Genomic DNA, 22,735 nt, shown 5'->3' on the forward strand with positions numbered 1-22,735 from the left:
CTGCCCTCTGGCCCTGCCATACTTGGCCAGCAGGTGATAGTTCTGCATGGTCTGTCACCAGCGTGAAGACAATGGCACTATGGGAGGAACAAGGAAAGCAACAGACATCTGCCTCCTGGAACTAGAAGTCATTCGAGCCAAAAGGCAAAGAATCCAGGCTTTCTGGCCCCTCCAGCTCCCTGGCTGCTCCCCACCGTGCAGGCCAAGCACAACACTTCCTAGGGCCTTTCCAAGTTAGGCACAGGATCTTGAAGGGTCTGGAGCCTGTGCACTTTTGGGGGGAACAGAAGCCCCAGGGGAGGTGGGAGGCAAGGCAGAGGAAGAAAACTGAAGCAGCTCAACTATTTTAAAACACCAGGGATTATACTGCTGCAGACACAACTATCAAAGGATGCACAACCCCAAGGGACATCTATTTCTTTCTACTGCCCAAGCATCCTTATCCTCCCCTGTGGGTCTCCTGCCAGCCATAAGCCCTTGGGCCCATTTCAAGTTTGTGTTTTCTGACCTAAAAGTGTTGAGGCATGGAGGACAGATGTACCCAACAGTCTAGGAACTGTTCGGTCAATCCCTGGGGAGGGATGGAGATTGTAGCTACTCAGAAAGGGACTGCCTGCCTCCCCAAGCCAGGCTACTTCATGGTGTTAACCCACATCACCCTCCAGTTACAGGAAGTCACAACACCCATCTGCACCATGATATACAACTGGTGTCTTCAGCACTAGCTCAGAAAAGCTAAGGATTCCTGCTGTTGACATTCGTACCAACCCTCACCAACCCTAACACCTGCACTCGTGTGGATATGGAACAAAGCAGGAGACTCTGGTTCTTGTACCTACTTCCCCAGGGCAGGGGACCCTCAAGGTAAGCAACTGTCAGCTAAGGCTGAGCAGGCTGTTGTGCAGGGCTGAAAGCCTATAGCCTGCTTCATGTGAGGTCAACTGATCATTCATTCTTATGCATTCCTTCACATGCACTCAACAGCTACTTTACTAAACGTCCCCCCTGCACAGCAACCTGCTATATCCTGCATGGATGTGGACGTCTGAGATCCAGAACCCACCTGGAAAAAACCTCCATGTGAAAAGGCAAGTAACAACTCACTGCAGGGTATCCCCTAAAGAAGCTTCATGCAGAAAGAGCTGTGTGCAGGAACAGCCAACTCCAGCACTACTTCTGATTGGAAAACCAATGAAAGCCACCATCAAATATCCAATATTTTTTAGCTTCAGGAAACCCAAAAAGCTATGCCAAAAGACCAGTATTTCAGATGGAGGGAGTTTAACACAGGGACTTTGCTTGACAAGTGACAGAATAGCTCCACTGGATGATGAGGCAAACCAGAGACTGCCAACTGCAGACAGCTGTGAGCACCCTTCAGGTGACAGGGTTTGGAGAAGGGGTGTCAGCACAGTTCAGGAGCCTCATGAGGCAGGGAAGGGCTGGCCCTGTGTACCTGGAGTCACAGCCCTGAAGTGGGGGGAGGGGGGGCGGGGTGGGGAGGAAGCACAAAACAATAGGGAGAAAAAAGCCATTCTCTTTCCCTCCTGTACTTCCTGAAGTTCAAGTTGACCTGGCAGCTAGAAGGTAAGCAAAGCAAGCTGGGGAGCATGGCTTCTGGGGACAAGAGCAGGGCAGCAGGAATGTGGAAGATGCATCAAAAAGTGCCCAGGACATCCTGGCAGACCATTCTGACATGAGGTAGGCATGAGCACTCAGCTCAGAGCTGAGACGCATTCCACATTGTATTGCCTGTATTCAACAACAGCCTCCAGCTCCTTGCTCATGCCTAATGGAGCAAGCAACTGGATTCCCACCTCCCGCACAGCACACCTAGATTGAGTTCCTGCCCAGCTCCAACCACTGCAGACATTTGGAGAATGAACCACAGGTGAGAGCCCTGTGTCTCTATCTCTACTTCTCAAATATTTTTTTAAAGGAGGTAGATCAATCTCTAACATGCACTGTTGAATGAGAATAAGCAAGATACAGAACACAAAGCATGGGTCAATAGCATCTGTGGACAATGAAATGGCTCAGGTTTACTATAAATTAATAGAGGTATGTCTACAAACCTGGACATGCTCCACTGATTTCAGTACGACTTCAGACAGGAGTGTGGATTCCAAGGACAGGGACAGGTGCTCCAGGAGGAATCAGCATCACCTGTGCTGTCTTCCATTTTCATAAGCAGGAAATAGTCCACAAATTCCTCAGAGGAAAGGTTTACTGAAAGTGCCAGCTTTCAGCTCTAAGATGAGTATGTCCTAGAAATCCATTGTACAGGACAGTAGCTACACTTAATAATACAGTATTCACTTAAAATTTGATAAGAGCAGATGTATCTCCATACACACCCTAGTAGTAATGATGATGGAGGTAGATGTGTTCATTACTATGACTGTAGTAATCCACGTATAATGTGTATCAAAACATCACATTGGGGCCAGCATTGTGGTGCAGTGGGCAAGTCACTGCTTGTGATGAGAGCAGCTCGTATCACAGTGCCAGTTCGAGGGCCAGCTACTCTGCTTCTGACCCAGCTCCCCGCTAAGAACCAGGGAAGCAATGAATGGCAGCCCAAGTGCTTGGATCCCTGCCACCAATGTGGGAGGCCTGGATGGAGCTGCTGGCTTCTAGCTTCAGCCGGGCTCAGTTTCTGGCTGTTGGGATCACTTGAGGATTAAGCCAGTGGATGGAAGAGCTCTCTCTCCCTCCTCCTCTCTCCCTGTCATTCTAAGTAAACAACTTTCAACTAAGTAAACAAACCTACAAATCGCATTATATTTTAATCTTCAATCTATACAACTTTTGTCTGCTGATTAAATCTTTTAAAGTAGAAAAATATTTAAAAGCAAATGTACAAGCTAGATCTACAACACAGAGTGATCATGGGACACCTAGGACACCCCAGAAACCTACAGCAGCATCCCTTCGCAGGCAGGATCCCAGCAGACCCAGTCAAGGTTTTCGTGGCTTGAGAAGGAGAGATGATGCACCTATCTCATGCAGAGCAGCTATCCAGACCTATCCTGGGTGGACACCCCAACCCCTCAGGCCCAGCCAACACTATGGGTTCACTGGGAGCCTGGGGATCCCCTACCCCTTCTCCACTGCTCTTGCAAAAATGGAGCCAGCAGCTAAAATTCTGTTTTTCTTTCCCATGCTGCAATCAAAGGAGCAGTCGCTGGGCAGGAAAACCACAGAAACTGTCAAGAAGCAAAGATAAGGAAAACAACACTTGTGTTGAAGAAAGGAAAGGTCACTGCATGATACATGTGCAGGCAATGCCCAGACTGAATGTGAAGTGCTCTCTCAAGGTTTTATCCAAGCTGGGAGCTGTTCTGGAACTTCTCTGGACCATACACACCTGCCTTTAGCTCTTCTCCAGTTTGGGTGAGCATGCTGGGAAGATCCGCTTTGGACAGCATGAGGGAGATGGGCAACATGAGGTTTGAGACAGAGGTGGGGACATCCAATGCATTCTTGAGGAATTAAGCAAAATTGCTTTTCAAACATACTAAAGTGGATGGCCCGATACACAGAGCTGGACACAGACATGCCATCTGTACCTAGCACGTCTGCACCTGCTCTGTACCAGCATGAGCTGCGGGCATGGTGAACAGCAGCCCTGCCAGCCAGGTCAGGCCAACTGCACTCTTTCGCACACAGTCACAGCTGCAGCCTTCAAGAGATGGACAGAGGTGTAGAATTACGCATAATAAGGTTTCCCAGATAACCTCTAAGACTCTAAATAGCCAACGATGAATAACAACGATCTATCTGACCTATGGAAGGTCAACACTGTGAGACAGTGATTGTTTTTTTTTTAAGCGAAATCATGAGAATGTAACACAAAACGGTCAAGTTCTAAGTCAAAACTGCAACATGCCACGCTGAGTTGATGTTATGAGTACTCTTCGACCTTCAGTGATGGGAGGGGCATTTGGTTTCTGAGTATCATTCACTACCCATTCAGAAAAACATTGTGCCTATGACCAAATACTGGCCATGAACACTGAAAATGAGCATTTTGATACTGGGAGATGGCATAATTCCAGCTTCCTTTTTTCTTTCTATTTCTGTAGCCACAGACATCATACTATTCTATCAAACATACAAACTAGGTTCAGTTTAGTGGCCACCATGCCACAGGAGCACAAAGTAGTAATTCAACAAGTAATTGTTGAGTTTTTGCTTCCTACCAGGCACTGGGCTCACATCCAGGAATGCACCTGACAAACTTCCTACTGCCATCGAATGGACAGTCCACATGGGGAAAGAGCAATGGCAAAGGAGTAAACAGTTATAGCCACCAAGTGATGGTGGACTAAGCTTCTTTAGGAATGCAGCCCACCCAGGCAAAACGGTAGAAGGATGGAGGTGAGCTCAAGAGAAAAGGAGGAGAGACAGAAAAAGCTCACAGAGACACAAACCAGGAAAGGAGATTTTCTTTAGAAGGGAGAACAAGGAAAAGTCATGCATTGCTTGAAACGAACAAAGCTCCATCTAAATAGTCAAATAACCAGGTGGCCAGCAGCAAGATCTGGGTCACCGCAGAAACATGAACACACACACACTGGGAAGCTGACCAAGGCACGCACACATACACACACACACACACACACACACACACACACACACACCCCAACCTGCCCCTCAACACGACATAAGGAGGCCAGGTGAGAGTGGTGGTAACGGTCTGTTCACAGGCGTGTCTGGACTGGGTTTTAAAGGTGAGTAACACACCTGTGAAAGTTCCATGTGACATAAGAAAAGAATACTATTCTCCTAGGAAGGGCTTACAAGAGGAAGCAGAAGTAAGTTCTGAAAGATTCTATTTGTAGCTTCTGTGATAGGCAAAGAAAGACGGCCCATATGGAGGAAAAATCAATAATTGCACAGCAAGGCTAAGATGCTAATGGGAGTTAGTGAACAGGGAGCAGGACAAGATTAGCAATGCTGAAAAGCACAGAAATGCAAGCACAAGATACAGAGGCAAAGAGAGCCAGTCTAGCAGTGCTGAAGAGAAGAATAACATGGTGACTCTTGCAGAACGAAGAGCAAAACGCAAAAAGATGAGGAAGACAAAAGAGAAGACGGCAGCTCAGTGAAAGCAGCTCACGTGCCAGGAAAAGCAGACACACACAACGCAAAGCACAGGCAGAGTCCTCCGTCGTATCTCACAAATACACACACAAAAGCATCCTGACAACTCAGAAATCTCAAGTCAGAAGAAATGGGCTCCAGTTCAAACACAGGCTGCTTCACTTGCATCCAATCCAGGTTCCTGCTTTGATACCCGGGAAAGCAGCAGAAGATGCTCCGAGTCCTTGGCCCCCGGCAGCCACAGGGGAGACCCAGCTGGGGTTCCTGGATCCTGGCTCCAGCCAGACCAGCCCTGATACTGCAGTCATCTGCAGAGTGAATCAATGGATGGAATATCTGTCTGTCTCCCTTTCTTCCTCTTTGGATAAATCATGCTTTCAAACAAGTAAAGTCTTAAATAATTTTTAAAATTCAGTCTCCCAAATAATTAATTGGAGGAAAAAAAACTATAAGATTTTAATTCATGTTAGAAAAAACACAAACGAAGATTGTAATCAATGGCTCGTAAAAAAGTGAGATAAAGGTTGGTGTAGAACTAGAGGAGATGGGACTTTAGGTTGGTGTAGAACTACAGGAGATGGGACTTTACAAATTAATAAAATAAATTAAATTGGTTTGATCACAGAAAAAAGAAATCCTATCTTTTAGTCCTGAAAAAAGAGTTATATAGCTTCTCTTACTAAACAAACAAGAAAAAGATATGCATTTATTTGTTTTTTCCATCTTAAGTTGACACTTCTCTGAGAAAACATAAATCAACTACACTGAAAAGCAGGGATGAAATGAATGGAAATTTGTACAAAATTACCTTCCATCAGAACCCAAGGCCAGACGGTCAGTATCACAAGTGCTCTTTCAGATTTTCAAGTCACACAGTTTCCAGTTTTCCTAAAATACTCCCAAGCATGGCAGTGCCTGGAGACCAACAATTCATCCTGCACAGCGACTGTCATCCTGACACCCAAGCCAGCCACTGGAACTCCATGCAGCACCTCTCATGACCATAGATGTCACAGCTCACGGCAAACATCAAGTCCAATGCCAGTCTCAAAACAGCCAGCGCACCACTGCTATCCAGGGTTTACTTCCACAGTGGCGACTGGGGCTATGCATCTACTGAAGTGTTCTATTCAAGGAAATATTAGATAAAGTGCTACATTTAACACTTCAGTAAGTGTTAACGAAGCATTTGACCACATTCAACATTCATGACTCATTAAAAAAAAAAAAACCACTTAGAAAATTAGAAAGGAAATTTTCCTACCATAATGAAAAGCAACTCAAGCCAAAACTACTCCCTGACAGCATGAATCTAAAATTCCGGGGCAGAAAATGATTACCAAATACGATGCCGCTAGTGTAATGCATCTATTTTCAACGTTATTTTGTTATTTAAAACTTTGAAGAATAAAAAATAAAGAAGTAAAAGTATTTAAGAAGAATACATTGGGGGCTGGTGTGGTTGTATAGCAAGCTAATCCACTGCCTGCTAGTATCAGCTGCTCCACCTTTGATCCAGCTCTCTGCTTAAGGTCTGGGAAGGCAAGGGAGGATGGCCCAAAGCCTGGGACTCCACACCCACATGGGAGACCTAGAAGATGCTCCTGGATCCCAGCTACAAATCAGCTAGGCTCCAGCGGTTTCAGCCATTTGAGGAGTGAACCATGGAAGAAAATCCTCTCTTCCTTCCTTTCCCTGTCTCTGAACTCTGAAATCTCTACTTGAAATCTGCCTTTGAAATAAAAATAAACAAATGAATGAATAAAAGGACCAAGCAAGGCACAAGGTAACAGCAATAGTAATAACTAGCAGAATACCTTTCACTAATAAAAGCTGGAGGAAATCCGGGAAACATTCATGAGTTGAGTCATATTTTAACAGCCTTGGTCAGATAAAGCAGCACACCATGAATGAGGAGAATCAACTCTGCCAGATGTCATTTTCCCACACGTTATTTATAGATTTGTTTCCCAACCTACAGGAACCTAGCAAAAATTTAACAGGGATTCTAAAATCTACCTGGGAAGATAAAGGAGTGAAAAGAACAAATAGTTTTTTTTTCCAAAACAAGAGGAAAGGAATCTTGTCCCACCACATAATTAACATGCCAATACACTACAATAATTAATTTATGGACTAAAATAGACATCACAGAAGCTGCCACTGGTACACAAGGGGATAGCAAGGAATAAAAGCCATACAAAAAGTGTGTGTAAGGGAGAGATTATTCAATAAACTTCACTAGAATCCCCTGCTAAATATGCTTCACTGCTTAAATCTTCATTTTATGCTAAACTAAACTCTGAGGGAAAGAGTTAAAAAAAATTAAACCACAATAATCCAGGGGAAAAGACATCAATGTACGTGTGTGACTTCGGATCTAGGAATCAAACAATGAAAACCTGAGAGGGAAAGAAGAGGTGGGATTTCAAAAAGTTCAAGGAAAATAGAATTAAAGCTTAGGTTTATTTTCATGCAAAAATATCTTTGAATCCTTGTATTGTTTTTTTCATAATCGTATCTTTCAGGAAATTATTGAAGGCTGCCTTACAGTCTGGCCTAGATAAAAACAAAACTGCATATCAAACAAAAAGAAAATTTAAAGACGAAGGAAGTTTATATGTGAAACATATTTAAAACTCTTAGAGGTAGGTAAGAAAAACACTCCATTGGGAGCAAAAGGAGAATGGAAATGAACAAACCCTTTCTTCCAGGAAAGAAATACACATGGCCAACACATAGTCGTAAAACCCACCCACTGGCCCACATCAAAGACAAATCAGAACAAGGAGAAGCATGTTTCTGAAAAGCGAAATACAAATACCTACAAGAATGATCATGCCAGTTCTGACCAGAGGACCTTGAGCTGAACACATTCTGACACGCTGCTGGCTACCAGCCTCTCAGATTCCTGGAAAGTGAGAGAGCAGAAGGTGCACCACTGGCCCTTCCAACAGCATCCTTTCCCACCCAAGAACCACAGACTCTCTGATCCCCCTTTCAGAGACGGCCAGAGATGCCTGTACCAGGACACCCATCACAGTGAGGACATCGAAAACACACCTCCACATCCCAAAGAGACGTCTGAAGAATTGAATTATGTGACATAATCAGAGGATGTGAGTATGGACTATGTAATCAGATGGCCCAGATTCAAACCCTACTTGACATGTGGAAACCTTGTGATCTTGAGTAGTTTAAATTCTTTGTGTCTACTTTCCTTTGTATGCCAAAGGGAGCTAAGAATGGTTCCTGAACTGCGCAGGGTTGCTGTGGGAATCCAAAGTGTCCATGCAGGGAGAACACACTGGAGCAGGATCTGAAGCAGCTGAGTGCTTTAAAAATATCATTTGCTGCAAATAACAAAAATACTGTAGCTTTTATTCCTACAATGCAGAATCAAAAATTATGTTCAAACTTACTGTCATGTTGAAAAATATGACAAGCTAAAACAGAACCCACCAATTTCGTACTGCTATTATCTTTTCTGAAAACAGAAGAGGAACAAATACTTTCCAACTTATTTTACGGGACCATCGTCCACTGCTAGCTGAAATAGACAAAGGAAATTATATGGAAAGAAAATTACAGATGATTGCCCTGTGTGAACACAGGTACAGAAATCCTCAACAAAATATGATCAAATCAAATTCAGGAAATATAAAATGGAAAACACATTGTGATCAAGGGTAACTTCTCTACTATGAACAGGGCTGACTCTATCAGTATATTAAAAAATCAATCCAGGACCTGGTGTTGTGGCACAAAAGGCTAATCCTGCCCCTGCTAATACTGGCAATCCACATGAGTGCCAGGTCAAGTTCCAGCTCCCTGCCTATGACCTGGGAAAGCAATGAAGGATAGCTCAAGTCCTTGGGACCATGCACTCATGTGAGAGACCAAAAAGAAGTTAGCTTCTGGCTCACGGCTTCATATCGGATCAGCTCTGGCCGCTGCAGCCATTTGGGGAGTGAACCAGTAGATGGAAGACCTCTCTGTGTCTCTCTTTTTCTCTCTGTAACTTTTTCAAGCTAAATAAATAAATAAATATTTTTTAAAATGTTCACAGCAGCATAATCTACAATAGCAAAGACACAGAAACAACCCAGATGCCCGTCAAAAGAGGAGTGAATAAAGAAACTGTGGTACATCTACTCAGCTATTAAAAAGAATGAAATTCCACCATTTACAACCAAATGGCCCCAACTATAGACCATTACGCTCAGTAAAACAAGTCAATCCCAAAAGGACAAATATCATATGCTCTCTCTGGCATGAGGCAACCTTCAAGAAAAATACGAAATCAATAGCCCTTTCAATATTGTCTTTGCTACATCTCAGGGGAGTTGATAATTTTTGTTTTTATTTCATTCATTCAAAAAAAGTTTTTTGATTTTCTTACTAATTTTCTTACTGATTCATAGGTCATACAATAGCATCATTTGCTTCAGGAGGGTCTTTGATTTTTCTTTTTCATTTCTTCAGTGACACATTGGCTATTCAGTAGCATGTTTTTTAGCTTCACGTTGGTGTAAATTTTCTACTTTTCTCTCTGTTGTTGATGCTAGACTCTTTGCCAGTGTCCATGCCTACAATATCAGGATACACTTAAATAGCAGAATGATGGACTTAACGACTGATTGGGAAGGACTACATTGTTGTAATGACATGGAGGGAACGGGGAAGGCAAAGATATGGGGAGAGGGGCAGAGAAATCCAGGAGCCTATGGAACATTATCACGGAATTAAAAAAAAAAAAAAGATAGCAGACTTTGCGACTCCATCTAATAATGTTTTCAAAAACTCAAACCATCACGACAGGAAAGAGAATAGGGATCAAAAACAGAATGACACTGTTCTGTCTCCTGATTGGCAGTTCGATTGCAGTTTTTAATCTGAAGTTTTTAGTTTTCAATTTCCAATATAGGATATACTATCAATCCCATTAAAGTATGTATTTTTAGTTTTTGAACTTATTATTTTGACACAACGTAAGACTTAAAAACTACCAAAAAAAAAACACTCAGAAAAATAGTTTAATGAATTCCTGTAATCCTTTCACCCAGGTTTTTCCAACGTGATTTTCCACGTAGGACACCACTTAGGCTCTCATCACTTCAGCTGAAATTTCCTAAAAGTTTTAAAAATAATCTGTTATCAGTGCTGAGCATCAGGAGACTACATGGATGTGACACTACTGAGGAATCTTAAACAATTTAAAAGTAGGATACAAGATATTTCGCAGAGTCTGATATCAAGGTTGGCACATCAGGAGAGGAGAACAGTGGAAGTGGCCAGTTCCCAGGTCAGTGTTATTTATATTAGGAACACTGGGTTTTCTTTCTGCCCACAGTCCCCACTCCCAAATCCCTGGGCATACAAGGGAACAAGCCGGGGGTCCAGGCACCCAAGACTTGACTGCTTTTTAGAAACAGATTGAATACTTTTGAAAGGTAGAGCTGTAGGGAAACGGGGAAGGAAGACAGTTCCTAGAATTGCGACAATAGAAATGAAAAAAAGTAGCAAACTTGTAAGCTCAGACACCCCAAGGGCCATTGGTTTTCAAAGGGGCTAATCACTGTCATCAGGGACTACCCCAGTGAGAGCTGACCCACACTCTTCTGGAGCATGCTAGGAAGCGTCTGAACAGCTGGTGTTTCTGACTACACAGAGCATTCACTTGGCTACAAGTCACTCAGGCACTGCCCACACTAAAGGCCAAACGTTCCCAGAGAGACTACAGCACTCTGGAAACTTCCAGAATATGAAGTAAGTCTACCTGGAGCTCATTGGCTTTGCATACATTCCGAAGCCTTAACGTTCTGCTGGTTGGTTTGTTTTGCTTGGGTGTTTATTGAGTGAGACATGAGAAAGCCTGGGTACTGGGGTTTGAGTGTCAGTTCTCTGTGAGGTCACTCTCTGCCAACATTAAACACTATGTTAAGACTCCACGGTCCCCCAGAACTGCTCCACTGACATCTCTAACAGCGACCAATGGGAGCCACATTACATGGGCCCAAAGCAACGACATCTACCTAAATAAACTGTTCTCACGAATCATTCATTCAGGAATATTGTGCAAACAACAGAAAAAAAGAAAGAACAACCTCATGAAAGAAACTGCAAACAAGTCATGTGTGGCCTGCATCTGCACTTAGCTCCGGCCGCCTAGCGTACCTGAGACACAAGAGCCACAGTGACTTGAGAAAGCGCTTCAGGATCCTGCGTGCTGCTCACTGCCCTGCCCCCAGCTTACAGGCAATTCTCTGAGTCCAGTACAATAGTCCCTTAATTCTTAAAGACACTGTTGTTGGGGTAGGTTATGCAAGTAACTGACTGTTCTTTTGGAAAAAAAAATAAACAGATAATCAGTTTTGAAAGGCAGAGCAACAGAGAAAGAAAGATCTTCCAACGTCTGATCACTCCCCCAAATGGCCCCAATAGCCGGGGCTAAAGCCAGGAGTTCAGAATGCCATCAGGGTCACCCACAAGGGTGGCACAGAAGCACACACTGGAGCCACGTTTTGCTTTCCCAGGAGAACGAGCAGGGAGCTAGATTAGAAGCAGAACCACCAGTGAACTGGAACCAGAGTTTCAGCATCACAACACCGGCTCCTTGACCATTCAGTGGTAGTTATCACTGTTGTTTTGTACCAAGAGGTACCTGGGGTATCCTGGATCTGTGCAGTGTTGTGACTGTGGACTATACAAACCTACACAAGTAATAAAATTGTCTAGAATTTAGAACACGCTCGCACACACACACACACACAAGAAATATGATTAGGACTGGTGGATTGTTTCCAACTCACTACTCCAGTGACGATATTGTTCAATGTGTTTCAAATGTTTCAAAGTGTTACCACTGGAGGCAAGTGGAGAAACCGTGCTTCTTACATCTGCCTATGAATTTGCAATCCTTACAACAAAAATTCCAACTGCAACAAAAGTAGGTCGTGACAATTGAGCCTCCCTCTTCCCTCTTACCCCCAACACTCAGTTCCTCTGGAAGATTCTAACCCTTCTCAGTCTCCTGGGTACAGAAAGCCATAGAAGACAGGACAGCGTGTAGGCAGAAAGTCAGACTTTGTTGAGTTGGTTCTGTCACACAAGCACAGAAGGGATTCAACTCCTTCTCAACCAGCACTCTGAAGACCAAACACCGGAGTGCAGGAAGATCACCAGGGCCGGACACATCCCACTGCAACCTCAACTCCTTCTTCTCACTTTGGATTCCCAGAGGCTGCAGGTCTTTCCCCTTAAGACAGGACCTTTCTGTGGCAAATCTGACCAACCCCTGATAAACAGAGCACACAACAGGCATGGCCCAATGAGATTCCTCTAGTCACTCACTAACATCTCATCTCACAACTCTCATCCGTGCTTCCCCTAAAGAAGACAGGCCACCCATGATCCTGATGCCTGCACAAAGTCAGATGCATAGCAGAACATAAATGGGCAACAGCAAACTGGAGACAAAGAGCCCACACAGGGAACAGAAAGCATCAAAGGTTACTTGGAATATTCTTAGGTCCATAAAAAAAAGTTATTCTACATCAAGCATTGGATGCCATTAAATGGAAAGTACTCTTGGAAAATAAAAAATATGGACAGTGGTAGTTTAATCATGGTAGAGGGCTAAAGATAGGATTAGGCAAACCCACAGAAATCAGAACAAGCAAGTGAGAGAAATGGAAGAGAAGAGAAACTGAGAAGACCAATCCAGAAGTCAAGTATCTAAATAGATGAGAGATAGAAAGAATTGAGGGCATGGAGGAAAGCATACAAGGAAATTTCTCCGACTTTAAGGACACAAGCTTCCAGACGGAAGGAAGCCTGGTGAAAAAATGCAGGGTGGTGGATGACCACAGACGCCATGGCCACGTAACAGTGACCCAGCCGGACGCCAGCACCCCCAGCACCTGACGAGCACAGTGAGGGACACACCACGGCTCTTTAGGAAGTTTTCACAAACTTGCCCTATTACCAGAACAACACTCATGGCCTTCCAAAGTATGCTACTTCAAAATCAACCTGTCGCCTAATTCCATTCTTCCACAGGGCTCTCTGAAGTACCTCCATCCATGCTCTTAGAGGGAGGCATCAGGTTCCAAAATAAACTAAAAACTAGGACAGCTTCAGGCTGCTCAGAGGCAAAACCGGAAGGTGGAAAACATCCAAGTTACGCCTTCAAGATTCTAAGCACAGTGTTTTCCAACCTACATTCTTGCACCCTTGTAAGTGGAGAAGCAGAAGGAATCTATGTCCAAACACACAGTCTCAAACCTTCCTTCCAAGGGACCCTATTCCAGAGGTCCCTGCAATTGTGATTCCCCAAAAAACACAGCCTGCAGATGCAGGGAAAATGCAAATAAGGCACACAGACATGGGTGCTGCAATGGAGGGCTTCCGCTGTCATGGAGAGATGACAGGCAGAAGCAGCATGGAGCTGATGGGACGACAGCCAGCCAAGAATTAACAACCTGCCCAACACACAAAGCGCAGGCCGTAAGAATAGGACAAAGATTGCATCTAAAAACAAACTTGGAAGAATACTTACCACCACCATACCCACGAAGAGCTGTCTGAGACAGCAGGAGGCAAGCATGGGCTTCACATGGTGATAAAGGTTTGGAAAATTAAGCAGATAATATTAATTATGTTCAAGACAAGAAAGTGAAGCATAGTGGATGTCCCACCTCAGCTATGAAAAGCATTTATGGGACTATGATCTAACCCAGTGGTACTTGACCATGGTTGCACCATGGTACCATCTGCATCTTCCTAGAACAAAATACCCATGCGGGTGGCACAGTGGCACAGCAGGCTAATCTTTTGTCCTGTTTACTCAGCATTCCATACAGGCACCCATCCTAGTCCCAGGTGCCCTACTTCTAATCCAGCTATCTGCTTATGGCTTGGGCAGGCAGCACAGGATGACCAAGTGCTTGGGACCTTGTACCCACATCTGAGACCCGGAAGAGGATCCTGGCTCCTGGCTTCACATCAGCTCATTTGGAGAGTAAATCAGAAGATGGAAGATCTTCTCTATCTCCTTTCCTCTCTGTAAAATCTTTCACATAAAAATAAATTTTAAAAAAAACAGGCCACATCCTAGGTCATATCAGGTGGGACTCAGACAGCCTCTAGACTAATGACAGTTCCCCAGATGATTATAATGTAGGAAGAAAAGTAAGAATCAAGCAGGTAACCAGACACAATTTTCTTCCTCATGCACGCATAGCACTTACAAATCACCTCTGGCTACAAACAATTACAGCCTTGATTTGAATTGTCAGCCACCGTCATACACTGGATACCACATCATGTCAATGGCAAAATATCCAAAATTGAATGCCACCATGGAAGGTGGCCTTCGTGACTTCCTGATGGCCATGTGTGACACCCTACCCCTTCCCCTGGAAGCTCTTGCTAAGGCATGAGTATGGCTTGTCCCCTTCGAAAATCACTTTGAAATTATTAATGTGTCATGGCCAATTAGGCCACTGCTTGCGACTCCCATATCCCTTATTGGGGTGCTTGGGATCCAGTTTCTGCTAATGCAACAGAGGCAGTGGGTAATGACCCAGTACTTAGGTTCCTGCTACATAAGCAGAGTTCTTGGCCCCTGGCACCAGCTGTTGCAGACATTCGGAAAGTGAACAAACAGAAGGAAGATACTCTTTCTTTCCCTCTCTCACTCTTTTTCTTTTGAAAATAGTTTTTTAAAAAGTCAGTTTGGGACCCGGCATGGTAGCCTAGTGGCCAAAGTTCTCACCTTGCATGTGCCAGGATCCTATACAGGTGCCAGGGGAGCAATGAGGAAAGGGGCTGCACATGTGGAACTCCCCACATGAGCTGAGCTTCTGTGTGCACTTTCACCAAGAGAGAAATGACCATGGACAAGCATGGATACCTGTTTAAGCAAGCAATTCTGATTGGCTCAGGAATGACTGTGGCATTTTCCCAGTGCCCTGGGCTCCCGTCTACACTCTGAAAGCTGCCATTAGAAGAGTCTCAGCCCACACACTGCATGGTCCACAAGTGACTGGGGACAAGTACAGGCAAGTCTCAAATACACCTGTATCATCATTCCAACCCCACCTGCTGCCTTGCTCTACATCCATCTCACTGAACGGCTAAAGCTGCAGGTAGGGCTCATACTTAAAAGCCGCTCACCTTCCGCATGCCCCCACTGGTGGGCACTAACTTCTGTTCTCATATGACATGAACAAGCGACGCTCGCTCTCTCCTTCATCTTTACCAACACTTGAGAACAGCATAAGCTGTAACTTCTGGTGTTAAATGGCACTTCATTATAGGTGGGTTTCCCTATTGACAATTAAGCTTTTTTTTTAAAGGACTTACTTATTTTTATTGGAAATGCAGATTTACACAGAGAAGGAAAGACAGAAAGATCTTCTGTCCACTGGTTCACTCCCCAAGTGGCCGCAGCGGCCAGAACTCAGTTGATCTGAGCTTCTTCCTGGTCTCCCACACGGGTGCAGGGTCCCAAGGCTTTGGGCTGCCCTTTATTGCTTTCCCACGCCACAGGCAGGGAGCTGGATGAGAAGTGGAGCATCTGGGACACAAACCATATGTGGGATCCCAGTGCATGCAAGGCAAGGACTTTAGTCAACACTGGGCTAGCCAACACTGAAAGCTTTTATATGTGTCCATAAGCCACTTGCTGTTACCTTTTGGCTTGTTGCCTGCCTCTGTCTTCTGCCCACTTGCTTCTAAGTTTACCCTTTTCTCTCTTACTATTGACCAATCTGGTTCCCTTTGTCATCAGATTCCCCTGAACATCACCACTTTCAACACACCGTGCTCGAGGCTTCTCATTGGGATCTCCCATGATGCTTGAGAATCCGATGCCCATTGCTTTCTCAGGGAAGTCAGGCCACCCTGATGACTGATGGATATCTTGCGTATGCCACATGCAAGTCACCCCACCAACAGGCACACTCACCGCCACGGGCTTAGCAACCAGGTGACCAGCGCTCCTGTGTCTTAACAACATCATGATCTAGGCAGGAACTCCATCCACTGAGCAATTTCATAAAGGGGCAGAGCAGGACTGGGGCAAGCCCACAGGAATGGTGGTGGCCCCAGAGGTAGCAACGATGACAAGCATCGCCACCCGCTGGCCGGAAGAGGAATGACAAGAGAACACAAGTTGAACCCTACGAGGCCCAGAGTTCATCATGGCATGTTCACCAACCTTCCACCTAATCCTCACCATCTCAAATTCTTAAATTCTCTATGCTAAAATCATGTTCGGACTCATGGAAGGTAATAAGTAAGCAACTGCCATGCAAGCTCCACAAAAACGGGAAAGAAGAAATGGGCCAGAAAATTTCATATTCCTTTCCCAGTAGCACATTCAGGGGCATTTTCTGTACACTCCCCCATCTCAGCTTCCCCACCATGACAGGGTGTCAGCCATCATTCCCCTCCAAGAATCTTGTTCTCAAGAGAAAGGAAATGTCCTTACAGAAAAACAAGAGTTGCCAAACCCCATCCTCTTCGCCAACTTCCACCAGGCCTTGGAATTCTCAGCAAATAGCTAGTTTTGCAATTCTTTTGGCTTTGCCAACCCTCCAGGGCAGAAAAACCTTCCCACAAGGATTTGAGGCTTGCAAGTGGAGGAAATCTTTGAGAAAAATCTGGGTTGATGAGGAGCTAAGAAAAGCCAGGAGGAAGAGCCACATCTATATATGTGTTTATGCAGAAAATAGAAAAGGTTGCAAAGCAATGTGTCTCTAAAATACAGCTTCTATGAAACCAACCTTCTGTCACTCCTTCACTCCCCCGTAGGCTGGAAAAGGCAGGGGGATTCCCATTCCTTACTCATGTTCCGCTGAGCTGACGCTGGAGAACGCTGCAGCAGACAGCACCCACAAAGGGTGGGCTAGGGTTCAAATCCCATCACCTGCCCCAGCCCTTCCTCCAGTTCAACACCTAATTTGCTGGTGCTGCTTTGCCGTTAGTTTTTAATCACAGGCCGTGCAGTCCAGGACTCCAAACAGAGTCTTCGTTTAACAACAGATATCACAGGTAGGAAATGGTAAGATGCAAAACCTATGCATGCATTTCCAAAAACATTCATCCGCATGAAACTAAGCTTCTTTTATCTGCATTCCTCCATGAACTTCCTGCTGAACCTTACAGCATTCCCTTGGGCTCCTCCTTTGGGATGGGACTCCCATGTGACAACAGTAAGGAAGTTCACAGGGACCCTGACCTCCAGTCTGAAGCTACGTAGGGACCAAAGAAATACAAACTTGCCAACAAAGGATCCGAGAGCACAGTGGGGGCGGGACCTGAAGTCCAGCAGTGACTAGCCATGGCGGACAGGGAGAGCTGGACAGTGGAGGAGAAAGCCAGAGAGTCCAGCCAGGCCTTGCTCCCACTCAGGGCTGCACCTGCAGCACTCTGAGGATTGGGAAACCACGAAGACACAAAGGCCAGGGTGAGCTCTCACACCTGCAGCTACAATTTTGCACCCCACGTACCTGCTACAGCCCTCTTGCTAGACACCACTCGGGACCCCCAACCACCACCACCAGGCCAGAGAGCAGCACTGTCTCCATGGCTAGAAGGGACATCAGAGACAACACACCTACACATATCTGCAGGAATCCGTGCATCATCATCCAGGAGCACCTGCTGATGCTCCCGTGAGAGCCTGGCTTTCCCGGAATCTCTCCCTGCACTCACACTCCTTACACTGTGAGCCCACAGGCTCTCTCCATGACATGTCACCACCCGGCCCCGCCAAGAACAGAAGTGCCACAGCGTGACCCCTGAGGCCAGGACATCATAATGCCAGGAGCTCTCTCAGGCACCCAGCTGGCCACGTTCTCAGGAAGTTCAAACTCAGCTGCATGGTGAGCCTGCACATGTAGCCTCGATCCCGGGTGCTCCGGCTGACAGCCCACTCGGGCTCTAGCACCAGCTGCACCCACCCCCACTCCCAGCAGCCACACTGCCCCCCAGAATGCCACATCCAACCGTCACAGTGCCTGGCCTCAAACACCTTTCCAAAGGGGACCCAGACATGGCGTGGCAGACCAGCCAGGCCCACTCTTCCCTGTCCAAATGCCTGCCCAAAACATCCAAGAGCAACAACATAAAATGACATTAAATTTAGGGACGAGCTATGTGTGGCGACAGTGACTGGGACAGAAATGAACCCAAAGTTTTGCTTCAAAAAAAAACAAAGTTCAATGAAAATAAATTGAAAAGATAGTCATTTTGCTGCAAAAAAATGTTAAAATCCACGCATGGAGAAGTGTTCAGAAAATCTATGTGAAAAATCCACATGGATTTCAAAAAACACACCAAAATGAATCACCTTTGAGCTCCTTTTTCTAGACATTTTGAGTGTGTGTGTGTATGTGTTTGACTACACTGTGTGTGAACACATTGTATGCTTACAAATGTAGGTGTGTGTGACTATGTGTGAGCATATCATGCGTAGGTATATTGTTTGTGAGTGAATGCATGAGTGGGTGTGTATGTGTGAGAGGAGAATGTGAGTGTGTTTAAGAGACTGTGTGTGCCTTTTTCTTAATCATGCTTCACTTTTTCGAGAACATTCTAGAAAAAATACCTGTGATTACTTCTGAGCTACAACCCCTGGGATTCATCCATACCACTTCTGCAGGAAAAGAGAGAGAGTGAGCACCAGGCGGTTTATGCAAAAGAAAAATTAAACACTTTGAAACCACTCAAAATATACCAAAGTAATCCATCATTACTGCAAAAAAATAAAAGAAAGCACTTGCAAATCTAACACTTTATTTCAACTGGCTTTGAAAACAGAGATCAAACATGAGATCTTCATCTGCAGCTGCTAAATTGGGCACCAGGGGCTCCTCCACGCTTCCCCCGACTGCTGAAGACGCACACGCCGGAAAGCGGCATTTGTACATCAGGCAGAGCCACGCACAGAAGGTGCACTCGGCACCCCAGCCTGCCTCCGGCCCCCAAGAGCCCAGGGGACGCTGGCAGCCATCTGGGCTTCTGCTGCTGTTCCAAGGAACATTCTCCTGAGTTCTGGTGTGTCCTGACCTAAGTAAGCCCTCAGGTTGGGTATAAGCAGAGAAGACCAAGAGCGTATTCCTTTTGCAACCAGACCCATACACTGCATGCCAGGCCTCCCTGGGGTGGAAAGTGAAACTTTTCTGGATGCAGTCCGATCTAGGATGGATGTCAAGAGGGGAGCCTGGATTCCATAGGGTCAGAAACGCTCTATAGTGTTCTATAACATCGCTGCCACACGGGGGAAGGAAAGTATTTAGAAAAAGGATCAATACAGGTCAGAACATGAGAAGTCACATCCAGCTACCGCCACGCTGGTTCCAGGGTCAGTCAGTACAAACCACCCGGATCGTGAGGGAGGCCCTGCCGCAGGATAACAGACATCAGCACGGGACACCCAGGTACGGCCTGCACAGTGAACAAGGGGCTGGGTCATCTCAGGCTGGGTGGCTCCTCTCCCTTCCCCCTGCCCCACTGCTGTGTGACCCTAAGCTGGCCACCTGGCCTCTCAGAGTCAGGATGTCCTGAAAACAAGGCAAAACCCCCAACTGTGTCCGCACCAAAGGACCACAAAGCAGGGTGGTCCCCAAGGCTCTCCAAATGTTGACGTCAGCCGAATCACTCTCCAAGCACCATCGCGTGCCAATTCACATGCACTGATTAATCAGAATTATCTCCAAACCCCCGCTCCTGGCAAAATGCGGTTAGTTCACTAGGCAAGAAGATCATTTATGCAGAATGGAAGAAAAGCGGACTGGCGATGGCAACTAACAGCACAGCTTTGGGGGGCCACAGGGTCTGCCTGCCATCTTCTTTGGCTGTCTCCACGGGAAGAGCTAGGGGTTCTCAAGCCTCATGCCCGTGGGAACGAGCGAAGCAAGCATGGCAGGAAGAAGGATCCACACCTGAGGTGACGGCTGAACACGAATGCCACTGCCAGAGAAACCACTGCAGAATAACCCTCTGGTTCCCAGGTGTCCACTTGGTAGAGTGTCCTCGCTGTCCACCGCAAACCGTAACTCTCCCGATGGGGGCTGCGGGGGGCAAGCAGGCATCCCCCAGCTGCTCTGCTGCTGGTCAACTCAACTGTCCAACGTACATTCGCCATCCGCGGGAACAAATCCGTTACGTCGGCAAAATGACAGCAACCCTGTGACTCAGAGTTCTTGCATGGAGGCAAGTCAGGCGGGCACCCTAAGTGACTTGGCACAGTCATGGCCAAAGGCGGCATGAACTCTACCAGCTGCCTGTGGAGTCTTTACCCACTGAGGCCTGCAAGCCCCGGGTGGGTGGGAGGGAAAGAGGAGAGAAATCGTGCCTCCACAGCCCCCTTCCCGATGCCAATGGCCGCTTTCCCTGAAGCCCCAGCCGGCCTCTGTCCCTCTTACCATATATGATGAAGTCCTTGCAGGGGTTTGCTGAGACCTCAGGCCCGTCTTGGCTCAGCAGCCAGCCCCAGCCCAGCCACAGTTAGTAAGCACAGCAGACGGGTGAGGAACCCCTTGTGAAATTGAGGATGGCCTTTGCAACTGTTAGCACCGCCAGCAAAATGCCTTTAGAGTGTGTGCCCCCACACCTCCTGTGCTGGAGCTGAGTCGGGTAGCCTAACAGGTACAGCATAGGTCAGCCACTGTTTTTGTGTTGTTGTGCTTGTTGCTTGTTTGTTTGTTTGCTCATGAACATTTCCACAGCTGTCTCCCCTCCAACCGTGCCGACTGGGGGTGACCCCTCCTCATTGCACACCACTTCTCCCTGCAAGCCGGCTGCCTCTGCACCCCACCCCCACCTCAGAGTTAGCACCAGACAACTGTTCCCAGAACATCTGGCCCACAAGGGCCATTGCAATGGACAGGGACAAAGAGAAAAGTTGTGGCTAAGGGACGGACCTGGCATGAGGAAGGCAGAGGACAGAGTGCGGGGCACAGTCCCAGGGCTTGCATCATCTCTCCCACAGCAACAGGGGTGCAACCCCCACTCTCCACCCCGGCCAGGACCAGGACCACCGTGAAGCCCCCGGCTGGGTGATCAAGACATTTTTTTCCAACCCCTATGCCAATTTTCCGGCACCTGTTCTGGAAAGGCGGCTCGGGAGCTTCCAGCTGAAGCATGCCGCCTCTTCCACCACAGAACATTCAGAGCCGAGCTTTCCCACAGCCGACCGCCCCCTTCGGTCCTCGGAGGGAGCCGGCGCGCACAGGTGGTTACTGCACAGGTGCCTAGTCTTAATCCGCACAACTTTACGGCTGGCCGCGGGGGGCCCTTACTTGGGGCGGGGAGACGGGTCCTCCACCCCGCCGCGCTGCCCAGACTCTCCCGCCTGAGGGAAAGGCAGGCAGGGGCGAGGGGCGCAGGTAAAAGCAGCAAGGACGCCGGCCGCTCGCCACTGCTCTGGGCTCCTGGCTCTGCGGGCCGCCGCCTCCCGAGCCCGCGGCCAGGGGCAAGGGGGCGTCCTCGGAGGACCCGGCACCCCGCTCCGTCAGCCGAGCACGGCGAACCCCGCGCCCCAGCGGCCGCCACACAGCCGCGGGAGCCGCAGCGCCCACTCGGGGCAGGCGGCGTCCACTCACCCTTCTGCTCTCGTAGGCTCGACAGCGACCAGAGCAGCAGCGCCACCGACGCCAGGAAGCAGAGCTGGCTCAGCAGAAGGTCCCTCCGGCGGCGACGCCGGCGGCGGCGGCGCGCTCGGTCCTCGTCGGCGGCCGGCGGCATCTTCGGGCGGCGACGGCGGCCCCGGCCGCTCCTGAGGTGGGCGGCCGCGGCGGGGACGGCGGCGGGAGGCAGCCCTGCGCGCAGCAGCCGCGCGTCCTCGCTGCGCGCCCGGCCGGCCACCGCCTCCTCCTCCTCCTCCGCCTGCTCTTCCTCCTCCGCGCCGCTGCCCGGCTCCTCCTGGCCGTCGCCCTCGTCGTCGCTATCGCTCAGTCCCTCCTCCCCACTCCCCTCCACCTCCTCCTCCTCCTCCTCGCCGCTCGCCCGCGCCGCCACCGCCTCCCAGCACTCGGGGTCCCGCTCCTCCTCCTCCTCGCGCGCCATGGCTCCCACGCTCCGCGCCCGCGCTCGGCCTGGGGAGGCGACGCAGCGGGGGCGGCCTGGAGGCGGGGGCGGCCGAGGAGGTGGAGGAGGAAGAACGGGAAAGACCGATGGAAGGAGGGCCCCGCTGCTGCTGGCCAATTCGGTCGGCGGCCTCGCCGGCTGCAGGGGCGCGTCCCGGGGACCGCCCTCCTCACTCCTTGGGCCGCGCGCTGGGAGCCTCGAGGCAGCGGGGCGCACGGGCGGACGCGGCTCTCCGCAGCCGGCGGTTGCGCCGCCGACCCTGCTGAGGTGGGCGGCTGCTGTAGGTGCGGTAGGGGCAAGAGCAGCGCACGGGCCGGGAGGCGGGAGGGGACTGAGCAGGGACCTCGCCGGGGCGCAGTCCTCAGCTGGTCCGAGCCCTATGGCCTAACCACTGCTGCCAGGAGCTGTTTCTGCACCGCCGAACTTGGGGAGAAACTAAGGGTCTTTTCAGCTCCGTCTCCACTCGTGCAGCTCAAAGCGGGGACACCCGGAGTGCGCCCGAGGGCCCTGACCCGGCAGCTGGGCT

General features: G+C 48.1%; 1 protein-coding gene across 1 annotated transcript in view; it reads right to left on the reverse strand.

The window, feature by feature from the left end:
- SLC24A3 (solute carrier family 24 member 3) overlaps positions 1–22,062 on the reverse strand; it is a 445,716-nt gene extending 423,654 nt beyond the window's left edge. Inside the window, exon 1 of the mRNA XM_004585641.3 lies at positions 21,726–22,062. Coding sequence (XP_004585698.3) covers positions 21,726–21,867 — 142 coding nt within the window. The 5' untranslated portion in view covers positions 21,868–22,062. The remainder of the gene's footprint in view (positions 1–21,725) is intronic.
- Positions 22,063–22,735: the final 673 nt, after the last annotated feature.

The sequence above is a fragment of the Ochotona princeps genome, chromosome 22 (assembly GCF_030435755.1).
Source record: "Ochotona princeps isolate mOchPri1 chromosome 22, mOchPri1.hap1, whole genome shotgun sequence".
Taxonomy (NCBI): Eukaryota; Metazoa; Chordata; class Mammalia; order Lagomorpha; family Ochotonidae; genus Ochotona; species Ochotona princeps.